The sequence below is a fragment of the Coloeus monedula genome (assembly GCF_965178545.1).
Source record: "Coloeus monedula genome assembly, chromosome: 6".
Classification (NCBI taxonomy): Eukaryota; Metazoa; Chordata; class Aves; order Passeriformes; family Corvidae; genus Coloeus; species Coloeus monedula.
The window spans coordinates 31,805,042-31,817,623 of NC_138786.1; the positions used below are offsets into that span (position 1 = coordinate 31,805,042).

At 38.3% G+C, this 12,582-nt stretch overlaps 1 protein-coding gene across 2 annotated transcripts in view; it reads right to left on the minus strand.

The window, feature by feature from the left end:
* GPHN (gephyrin) overlaps positions 1-12,582 on the minus strand; it is a 281,765-nt gene that overhangs the window by 188,264 nt on the left and 80,919 nt on the right. For both annotated transcript variants that reach the window (XM_082283301.1, XM_082283300.1), the window contains exon 2: positions 8,558-8,636. In XM_082283301.1, coding sequence (XP_082139427.1) covers positions 8,558-8,636 — 79 coding nt within the window. The remainder of the gene's footprint in view (positions 1-8,557; positions 8,637-12,582) is intronic.

Genomic DNA, 12,582 nt, shown 5'->3' on the forward strand with positions numbered 1-12,582 from the left:
AAAATTTTGTAACATTTCCATTTATTTTCCTAAATGAAAGTTTAAGCACATTTAATAATAATAACAACAAACTTTAACTCTGAAAATGAAGGATCTAGAAAAAAATATCCATAACCAATGATGAAGTTTCTTATTTCAACAAACATCACATTTCCATGTTACCGAACCCATAAGTAGAGAAAATCCCTAAACTTGTTTATATAGAGGTTCCTGGCTAACAAGCCTCAAGCAGTGCATCCCTGCACCACAGAGAAGTTCAAGAATTAATTCTGAAACTAGAACTGAAAAGAGAGATGAACACCCAAGCTGCAGCTGCCATGCAAACAAACAATCCTTTCCCCTCAACAATACTTATCAGCCCAGACACAGCACTGGGTCTGCACAGCCTCTAGATCTAGAACAACTTTTGCAACTTGATTAAACTTCTTAATTGCAGGCTACCACAGGGCATTGTAAGAGCAAAAAGAAGAAATTCCCTTCTAAGAATTTGGTAACTGTGTGGTAAGAGAAGACATGTTTGTCCTGAATGAAACTACTATTGGTAGATAAAGCCGTCATGGAGCTTTAAAGAGGTTACAGGAGACTGCTTTGGGCCAAGATGTAAAAATTATTAGAGCTGAAAGTTACTAAGTGCTTAAAAAAGACATTTTCTTATGTTCTGCTTTGCAGTCTGCTGCTATGGGTTTGCTTCAGACAGATGAAGTTGTTCCTATAGATTTATGAGTCATTAAGCTTCAACAGCCAAAGGACACATGCAATATTAGCCATTTTTGCTAGAAACTGCCAAGGAATCTCGTAGGTTGAACAAATTTTTTTCTCGAAGTGCAAGTAACAGAGAAAACATGTAGGGACTTGTCCATATGACAGGAGGTAAAAATGATTTGGCGAATGAACTACAGAACATCCTCTGTGATACCTTTGATGAAGGCTGTTTGGACTACAGAGAAGCCAAGTGGGGAAACTGGCTGGAGAATAAACCCTGGCCTCTTAAGGTCTTAAGCATGTTTTAATTATCTTGAAGGAAGGGCAAATACAATTTTTAAGGCACCTGAAAACTGTGCTTGCAGTTGACGCAGATAAAGGCTTGTCTCAATCTCCCAGATCAATAAGAAACCATAAGGATAGCATGAAGCCAATTCTATGTATATCAACTTTAAGAAATGCTTATTAGATTAGACTCACCCTCATGAATCCCTTCAGGCAGGTCTCAGATCTTTGGAAGTTTGTCAAATATAACTTTTTCATTAGATTCAATACTTAAAATAGGCATCACTTCTGTAATGCTCAGCATTGCTCCTCTGCATAATAGAGTAGTCTGCGCTACTACAGACAGCTCTCCACTTGTCCTAATAAAGATCACCTGATAAAATCACTCGATGCTTATAGATGAGCTCAGGAGATGAGAGAAGCAGAGAAGTATTTTTGTAAGCCTATTAAGGGAAAACATGCTAATACAGTCAAATAATGGACAAACAACTGAGCATGAACTCCCACTAGAATGCTGCTGCACAACAAGGTAACTGTGGATAAAATTACCAAATAAATGTTTCCTCTCTATACAGCATTACTGAGACCAGCAGTTCAATAAAAGAAACAGGCATGACATCCATACATTGTAACAGGCATTGAAAAGCCAGGAAGGCTGCACCAAGGGGAGAGGGTGAGAACTGGTATCCTCATGACGTTGAATTTGTAACCTTTAGCAAGACAGAATATGCCACTGATGTTCAAATGATGAGCAAAACCCAGAAAGTATAAATTACAATACTTCCAACCTCTAGAGAGGTTCCTCCATGTGATGATGGAAACTGAAGTTTTACATCCACAGACTTAATAGTGCATCTATCAAGCCTTCAATCACAGAACCACAGCATGGGTAAGGCTGGAAGGGACAACAGTGGGTCATCCTAAGAGCACACTGCATGGGATTGCATCCAGAACTGGACACAGCACTCCAAGTCAGGCCTCACCAGGGCTGAGTAGAGGGACAGGATCACCTCCCTTAACCTGCTGGCCATGCCCTTCCTAATGCAGCTCAGGATCCCATTGCCCTTCTTGGCCACAAGGGCACTGCTGGCTCATGGACAGTTTGTTGTCCACCAGCAGCCCCAGGCCCTTCTCCACAGAGCTGCTTCCCAGCAGGTCAGCCCCCAGTCTGTGGTGGTCCATGGGGTTATTCTTCCCCAGGTGCAGGACCCTGCGTTGCTTTTGTTGAATTTCAGACAGTTCTATTCCCCAGCCTGTCGAGGCCCTTCTGAAGGGCTGCACATCCCTCTGGGGTATCAGCCACTCCTCCCAGCTTTGTGTCATCTTGCTTGTGAACTTGCCAAGGAGGCATCACCCCTTCATCCAAGAAATAAATGAATAAAGGTAAAGAATTCTAGGCCCAGCATTGAACCTTAGAAGACACCACCAGTGATGGCCTTCAACCAGGCCCTGTGCCACTGCTTATAACCCTCTGAGATCTGCTGTTCATCCAGTTCTCAAAACACCTCACTATCCACTCATTCAGCCCACGTTTCCTGACTTTGCCTACAAGAATGATGTGAGAGAGTGTCAAAAGCCTTGCTGAAGTCAAGGCAGACAATATCCACTGCTGTTCCCTCAACCATCCAGGTATTTGTTTCATCCTACAGTATATCTTATGTACTCAGTAAGATATAAAAAATTACAGCTCCTCAAGAGTTCCTTTATCATGTTCAGTCCTTAAGTGACAAATTCTAAGGATCTCACAACTGCTTCCCAGAAGAATTACCTAGCTCCTCATTCTAGGGCTATAAAATACAGTAAGTGATAAAGATGACTTCTGTCAGATTTCTATCTCCTGTCATGGAAAAAATGGAACTCAGACTTAATCCACAAATTTCTAACATAGACCTATTACCATTTTGGTTGTCTTTCTAATACAATTACATGGAGGGTAAATAACATTTTCTTCTAACCTTTTCTTCTCTGTAGTGCATACTTATTAAACAAGTTCTAATTTCCTGTCAAAAGCTACCTGTTCTTACATTTTAGATTTATCTACTCTCATAATCAGTCTGAAGGAGACATGAAATACAGTTTAGTTGTGATGTGACTTTGCCTAGAAAGAAGTTATTCAGAATCTCTTGGATATGGTTCATCTCAAAGAAGCTCTGAAGATGTTTCCAAAACAAAAAGTGACTATCTGAAGCTGCAGCTACTGAATTGCAGAGAAAGATTAAAAGCATCCTCCTTTCTGTTTAGACAAGTATTTTATGAACTTTATGTCTATATACAGGCTAGAACTGAAAGGATCATCTTATAAAGTGATGCTAAGAACTACAACTTGGCAATGTCTACACGCAGAACTTCTGCTTGAAGTAGGTGGATGTATACCTAACATTCGAATGATCTGATGGTCCACTCTTCAGGCATATTAAAGTAACTTCCAGTGAGAAAAGAAAAGCAGTAGTAAAAATCCTAGGAGAAGTTTCAGGTGATAGACATATTGAATGGTATCTAACCCATTTCTCTCCTGAGCACAGATTGGCTATTGAGGATGGAAAAGGACAGGAAGACAAAGGGGAGCAGACCATACAGTCTGCTCATGAGCAAGGAGTCAAATGCACTGATCAATATATTTAACTTTGCATGAGCACCAGCCTTTTGCACCAGCCTTTTGCCTTGCTAGAGCGCCTCAAAGATCTCCCCACAAAAGCTGGACTTCTCTTGCATCTTAAGCTGTTCTACAGCATTTTACTTCAGCTGAATAAAGTCTGAACCATCATCTAAGAACCACCAGCCTAGTTCCTCCAATTGCACCTGCTCTCTGCAGCTCTGCCGTTCTAGGACAATTAATGGAAAAATACCTAGTCTTCTCATGGAAAATAATCTCCTCTGTAGAATGCAACATTTTAAATATCTTTTATGAATTACTGGAATGGTAGCCAGGGCATCATCTAAACCAAGTCACGGGATTTGAATATTCATAGCCACATTAAGTTACCTTTATAGGAATCAAAGCAAGTTCCATCTGTTTTTTTGTCTTATTAATTACACAGAAGACAAACCAGAATGCATACATTTTCATAGAAGAAAAGGAAAAAGTAAAAAGGGAGGAAATAAAAAAAAGAGTTTGCCCTTCCAGCTCTCTACACGTACACAGGATCAAATATGTAGACTATAATATGCAGAACTCTCCCTGACATTCTTAGATACAGATTCCAGTTTCTTCACCACGCTGACATTTTGAATTTTTTCAAACTATCCAATCAATCTTGTCTGCTATAAATTGAACTAATTCTTTCTCACCAGCCAAACAGAACAAACCCTTTAATAATCTTTTATATACTGTAGACAACTCACACTTGCTCTCTTCTGACATTGTTTTCTCAATTAATTAACCAGCCATACATCTAATTTTTTAACTGCCTTCTTTCTGTTCTTCTATGCACCTCTGGATCTCTAAGTTTTGTGTCCAAAACTGGACACTGTGTATAGCAGACATATCCTTGAACTCCAGGGAACCCAATCTAGTTGAAGACATCCCTGCTCACCGCAGGAGGTTTGGACTAGGTGACCTTTAAAGGACCTTTTCAACCTAATTATTGATTATCTGCAATGAATAAAACCAGCACTGTCATAGGTTAGCAAGCACAGTCCCGGAAGGGATGTCCTTGCTGAGGGGTGCTTACAGTTTCCTCTGGGACCTGATAGAACCTATCAGCTGGCCAGTTTGAATATGGACAATTCTTTAACCCACTTAAAGTTGTGGCCGCCTCTGTGATCCACATTTAAGAATAGGCAAACTCCCCCTCCAAGCTCTCTCTCGTTTCCGGCGCTGGCACAGGTGGCTGCGGGCCCCGTGTGGGGCCAGCGGGCCCGGCCAGGCCCTGCTTGGGCCAGGCTAGGCTGGGCCGGGCCACGGCCATCCTGGAGCCATGGACCTGTTCCAGCCATGGAACCCCCCCCACTGCCTTGCCGTGGGCAGCCGGAGCGGCTCGGCTCTCCCCCCTCTCCACTGCGATAAGAAACATTCAACATTCCAGCTGCAAAGCTGCAAGGCCGAGGTGAGATTAACCCTTTTACTGCTGTGAAGAGCTGAAAACCTGAGGGAAGAGAGGGGAGATGCTTAAAGCTGAAATTCTGTTGTGAAGCTATGATATATCAGAGTATCCCGTTGTAATTTCATGAAGATATAGGGGGGGGAGTGTTCAACTCGTAAGCAAAAGCACCTGTGCTGAGATAGGCAGATGCTGACGCAGCTGTAATTTCATGAGAAGTTTGGACAGGGAGAGATGGACCAGATGAGGACTTTTGCTCCAAACGGGAAAGGAGAAAACCTCAGTCCCTAGAGATGTTCCCATAGATAGTCCTAACAATGAAGATGATGAAGACCCTTTGCTCCCAGGGAAGGAGAAGGGCCTCTGTTTTTGTTTCTGAACGGTTCAACCTTAAAATTGTACCCCAAAAAACTTCAAGAGTGGACCCTCGAAAGCAGTTGTGGGAAAAGCTGCAAGTCGGGGGAAAGGACTCACACGCAGGCAGAGAGACTCCTCTTCCTAAATGGACTGAACAATATTTGGAAGTGGGCGGCTGTCTCGTTGTGATAATGCTTTCATAGCACGAGCAAGAAGAGACTCCTCTCTCTAAATGGACTGAACAAGGTTATTATGGAAGTGGTAAACAGACTGAACATCTCAAGGGTGTTCTTTTTACATTGTCAGTGGAAGAAGCGAGGAAGGTGGGGGGAGGAGCAGAGTTCTGAAGGTGGTATAATATTTTTTTTTCCTTCTTTTAGGTCTGTTAATAAACTTCTTTATATTCTTTCAAGTTTGGTGCCTGCTTTGCATTTCTCCTAATTCTTATCTCACAGAAGATAAACAGTAATGAGTATTTTAGACCAAACCACTACAAGCACTTAACTGTCAAACCACCTTTACAGTTGAACTATCATCAACTTTCTGCAGAAATTAAATTTTTCTGTAATTAACCACAAAATAAAATTAATTTTAAAGTTGTTACATGCTTCCTTCTCCCACAATCTGTAACTCCTCACTTCAGGTTTATTTGATATGCTTGGTGTTCTGGGTTTTTTTCGTTTAGCAGAATTTTCATTTTTATTGACACAGAGTAAATTGTGAGTAAATCCCATACAAGTATAGGTGATCGAACTACTGATTTGAGCAGCAGAGGTTTTATTAGCATTGCTGAGAGAACTGAAAGCAGATTAAGTTTACAGTCCTGCTCTGGCTGGCAAATCAATTGAGAAAAAGACTACTCTGACAATTAGGTATACTAGACATAAATCGAACATTAATGAAAAACCCTACAATGCTGTCTATTTTATAGAGTTTCATTTCAGCTAGCTGTCAAAAAAAAAAGCCTTCTGAAATAACAAAAGAGAAGTTTTGTTACAGAACCAAGAGTGTCAAACAAAGAGGGACAGAGGCATTTGCAGAGAAAGCATGAGAATTTTTTATGTAAATCTAATGTTTGTATCTGAGATTACAAAGAAAAGAGGCTCATCTACAGTCATCTACAGTCAGCACAAATGAGCACCAAGGAAATCCTAAAGTGTAAATATTAAACTGGTAAGAGGATTAATCAAATGCTATTGTATGATTCCAGGTATTATTACAGGTGTCAATCATAGCCAAATAGATGAAAGATTTTAATTAAACTTTATTCTTTATTTTAAAAAAAGATTAAAACATCTCTTTGTCTGGCACTCTCATGCTTCATCCCCATGCTGTCTTCCGCATAACAAAGAATTCAGATCCCACGGGACCTTAAGAGTCACCTACAAAAGGTTGGGTTGAACAATATTGCCTTAGATGGTTTCTTCATTTCGGAGATTCGCTCGCACTACTACATATTTTGCAAGAACTCTTAATAGGTGCTCAGTCATAAAACGGCAGGAATGTCGATTTGGAAAGACAAACCCAAGTCTATATGTTCCTATCATTTGGCAGGAAGAAGGAGACTTTCTTGCACTACAATCTGTCATATAACAAAGTATCATAAGCAGTCCTTGAAACCTAACATGTATTGAAGCTTTATTCAGTCTTTCAAAGTGACAAAAACTGCTACATTGCAGTCACTTATGCTTCTTATGCTATAAGAAACAGAAATCCATTTAATTTCTTTTGAACATTACAACAACTTATTACAATATTCTTCACATCAGTTACACTCAAGGAAGAAAATGAAAAGATTCCATCACTTCTGGTAAAAACCACAGAAAATAGTCATTCTACAACAAATTCAACCTTTTGAAAATAAACTCTAGAGGTGCAAGCCCAAAACTATGTGTAGCATGTAAGCATACCTGCAGCTTCAAAACCCACATATAATTATAAAGCAAACAAACAAAAAAAATCAACAAAAGCAAGCAACCAGTCAAAAATACTCGAAAAAATACCACTCGACAGACAAAATTTGGTTGAAAATTAAGACCTTTAAAATAGCCTTGACTTCAACACTTAAATAGTAATCATTAAAAATTTACCTATAGCATTCACTCTTTGCATTTCAAGCAACAATTATACTTTCCCCCTGTACCTCTATCATTTCAGATGTATAATCACCAATTTACAATTGTCAAAATTGCCCAAGAATGCATGTATATGTGCATATATGTCATTTACCTGTAGCAACATGACAAAATAAATTCTGCATCTATTTATTTACTATAAATCCCTGTAACTGAAATAAGGTGTCAAGTACACCTTATTTTTCACTACTTCTCAATGAGTACTGAAAAACCTGCTCTTTCAGTATCAAGGACCATCACGTTAGAATCCACTGTGGAATGCACTGTCATTCATGTATAAAAGATGTGAATTTTTTTTCTCTTTTTCCATTCCCTTATAACAAGTGGTACACACACACTAGCAAGAACATTTTCAGCTAGTACTAAAGTTAACAGATGAGAAAAAAACCCCACAAACAAAAAAAAACACAAACAAAAAACTGAACCACAAAGAAGGTCTGATACAATTTTAAGTCTGGCTCAGAGCTCATGTGATTGAATTTTATTTTACAGAAAGATACAACACTGAGATAAAGACCAGTAATCTTGTGATGAAGCAAAATTTAGATCATGTGCTTATATACTTAAATTGAAACAGGTAGTAGAGGAAGAAACAAATATTAGCTGTATGAAATGAGCTACAAAAAAGACAAATTCTAGATGTTAAGATAACTGACAATAACATAATTATATTACCCAGTAATATTGTAATGTCCAGTAATATTCTAATTTATATGCAGTTCATCCTTAAAAAAAGAGGGGCAACAATGTGCATACAAATCCTTTATAGAAATACCAGCATGTACAGTCTGTTACCTCTGATGACTCTTGCACCCTCTACTGTATGTGCTCTCTGGATGTTACTGCCTGAACAGAATTACATTAAAAACAAGGTGGTTTCAATAATACCCGCTGGTATTAAAGACAACTTGGCAAGCATATACCACTAAAGCATTATGTGTACTTCATCATACTACTTTTTTATATAATTACAAAACTACTCACAAGGATATCAGGAAGAAGCTTTTCTTTGCTTAGCAATAAGAGCCAGATACTCACAAAGAAGGGTCTTGGACCAGATCTTTAAGGTTTATCCCACTACGATCCTCGGCAAGGTTCCTGAAGCAACTGTCACTCACTAAAAAAAATAGAAATAAAATTAAAACAAAACAAAATAAAACAAACAAACTAAAATAGGAAAAAAAAGAGGTGGAAATTTAAGAACAGAACACAGTTCTTCTGATTACCTAAAAATGATTTTTGGCATTGGGTAGAATTTGAACATTCATATATAAAGTCTGATTTTCATTGAGCTTCCACCTAATTCAAAGATCAGTCAACTCAGTGGAAAGTGATAAACACTGTATCACAGCTTATGCAGAAATAAACTGCATAAATTTCGGGTGGTGTCCTCACTACTTGTCTTCCTGGGGGCACAGGAAGTCTCATACACCAACAGTGGATGCGCAGGTATACACTTATCCATACACTTAACAGGAGAGTCTTTAATCATGCACTGATCAATATACTTTACTTAATCAGAAACAGTGAGAGCTGCTATGTATTTAAGTCCATAGCTATCCATGAGTTAGCAAAAATGTTCAATATGAGCAATAACCAAAACAAGCAATTAAGAGCAAAAATTTATTCAAGCAACTTATAAATAACTTATAAAGTGCACGTAAAGCAGCTAGTTACTTTAATAACTGAAATTAGAGTAAATGTCACAAAAGTTTAAAAGAATATTAGCATGCTTTCATTTTCTTCACTACTTAAAAATAAAAAAAAAAAAAAAGAGAAGAGACCTAAACCTCAAACTCCAAATTTGTTCTCCTGGCTAAGTCTCTCAGCACATGTACCCCAATCCTGTAAGCCATCTAATTTCTCTTAATTAATACCACAGTCAATTTGAGAGGTGGAAAAAAGTAGTGGCACAAATACTTTTAGAGTAACACAGTATCAGTTTAAAGGAATTAGTTATTTCTGACTGCAGCAAACTTTCTGAAGAACACAAAGGCTGTAATATGGAAAAATCAGTGTAAGGATCAATTTGCCTTAACGGGCAAGGTAATCTGTGAGACAGAAAGTTTATGACGAAATGCATTACTGCTCATCTTTCAACACAGAATACAGCCTCAAATTTGGTGAAAGGGGACATGAATAAAATCATCTACAAAAGCAAGTGTTCCTACTTCTTTCTCTCTAAATGCAAAATACTTTCTTTAATTTACATATCTAAGTATTCATGTACATCACCAGCATCAAGAAAATGCAAATCATTCCCAAAATATATTGTTTTCACAGATTACAACACACACAGTGACAGACCTACCTAACATACTACAAAACTGCAAAATGTTTCTACTAGTACCTCTCATTGCCAATGCATCTCACAAGTGTGAAACCTGTTAAGTCTGGTGGGAAGGACAAGTATTGGAAGAAAGCATCCCAGAAGAGGCTGGCATAGCTGATGGAACAGCTACTGGCCCTGGCCCTCAGACAAAGCCTGACAGTTTGCGACTGTAAGAGAGGTATTTGTCAAGTGTTGAAAACATTCACCTCAACAGTGAAATAACCAACTGATATCCTAAGCTTCTCTTACTCAGTGCCTCTGAACACAGTACGTACCAATTGCTCGCCGCACACAAACCGTGAAAGCCATCAGTCTTTCATAAGGGGTCTCTTGTCTGTGAGGTACTTGTCTCAGATCTTCAGTTTAAACAACAGCCACTTGTGCTAACGAAGCCCAGACTCTCAGCTTGTTCCTCCCATGACAACTTAATAATTGTCTCTATAACAAACTGAAAGTTACCTGTACAGAGTTCAAAAGCACTGCTCCCATTGCTAGGGAAGCTCTCACTGAGCAGCTTGAGCCATCAGGAATTTTTCATTTCCCTCCCCATCTATTACACTGAACCCAAGACCCTTGAGTGGATGTCTTAACTCTTGAGTTAAAGGAGTAACTCCAAGATCAGCAGACTCACAAACAATCTACATGCTAGATTTTATGGAAGGAAAGAATTCCCACCTACATTGATATTTGATAGTTTGTATTTGCTTCTTGTCAAGTTTGGCAACAAAACAACAAACAGAACATTTTACCTAGTCTTGTAATAAATCCTACACTACCAGTGTATCAACATATCTCCTATGCTAACACAATACATTATGAATAAAAATTATGCTAGACACTGTTCACTACTGACAAATCAAACATTTTTTAAGCATTAAATATTTAATCAAAATATGCTGCATTTCCTCTAGTGTCTCCTCCAATCTCCTCATGGAAAGCAATCACATTGATAATTGAGGAAACTAGTGTCATTATCTCAAAACTTTTTTAAAGGGGAAATGGAAATGACAACATAAAATTATCTTATCAGTAAAAATGGTCATTATTTATCTGTAACTCAAGATGTTTAAAACACAAAATGTGTTTCAAATAAATGTTTAAAATGAATGCCTAGATTTGCCAGAGACAGTCTTTGTTTTACTTGTCTCAACAAAAAGCCAGTATTATAATACTCTTTTTATGAATGAATTTTAAAACTGCAAACCTTCCCTCTACTTAGCAGACCTCGGCAATAAAAGCATTTGCTAAAAAGACTAACTCAACATCAAATATCTACAAACTTCGAAAAATGTATCAACCTGGTCTCCCTGGTTTTCTTCTTTGATTGTAGGAGAGTAAGAACAATGTAAGGCTGGAAACTGGTAAGCTAGTCTCTTCTTAGGGTACTAGCCAGATTTAGAAAACACAGATGCTTCAGATAAATTTTAAAAACTCCAAATCTGGTTTTAACAGTCAAGAATTCCAATCGTTTAATTAATACTAACGTTTGACTATAACTGTCAATAAAATGACTAGCATGCATAGCAACAGGAGAGTTTCCAGTGAGAGGAAATGTTTCACTGGAATAGGCTTGAAGAAGCACTTGATCTGCATACAAGCACAGTCATGCCTCTTCACATCCTTGCAAACTCTCACCGTAAATAAATAAAACAAATGTTCAGCAATAAATGCAAGGTGGAAGCAATCAAGCAGAGCAGGTACTCTATTTCTCACAGCTTAGAAAACTCTAAATTAACACTGCACATATTTAAAAAAACCCATATACCCTGATCGAAATGCAAGCTATTTATTTTAAACGGGAGAGTGAAACTGTGATGGTTTCTGTGATGACAGAAATATCAGGGTGACCAATGGTGCTTTAAGGTTTGAGAGAAGAAAACATAGAAGAAAACTTTGCATCACAGCTACAAATTGTACTACAGACACAGTTAGGCCATTCCTAACTTTTGAAGCACAACCGATACTTTTGCATAGAACATCTATATGAACACAGTCCCCATACAGGATTTTATTGTCTTGCTTCAAAATGAATTTTTTATTTTTTAACCCTCCAAAACTTTGTAAAAGCTAGTATTTTAATCACTGTTGTGTGGATGGTTTCTGGAGAGAGAGAACTGTTAGCTGTTCCTTTCTACATATACATCAAGTGGCTGAGCCTCTGATCTGCATTACACCCCCCACAGGTACTTCCTTAGAGACATGGCAAATGACAACAAAAATAGCTCCCTAAAGTACATTTGCTCCATGGAGTATTGCACATATAATGACAATCTGTAAGGTGCCAGAAATGTTGTTAATACATCAAATATTGGCACAAATATCACAGGCATCGACTGAACAAAACACATAGTCTGAAAAACATCACAGTAAGGCAAAATCCCTAAACATGCATTGAACAGTTTGACTTCCAAGTGAGCGGTTACATGTATGAAAGCAAACAGGATTTAGCAATAGCTCCAATTTTCCCAACATTCATCCTACTTCCAGCTCCTGGTTTCTATTACTGATGTTCTGTTTCTGACCCCTGTCTAGTCTTGTAACTAGGAAGTAACAGAGATGGGAAGCTAATAAAGGAATATAGTTGTCACCTGTCAATTGCACAGCATACAAAATTCCTGATGGAAAGGTTAAAATCAGCATTCACACTCTAATGTGCAAACGTCCAATTTACAACAGTTGTGAAGCCTTCCCACTCGGCATTTGTGAACTTCTAAATTTGTCCATGTGATTT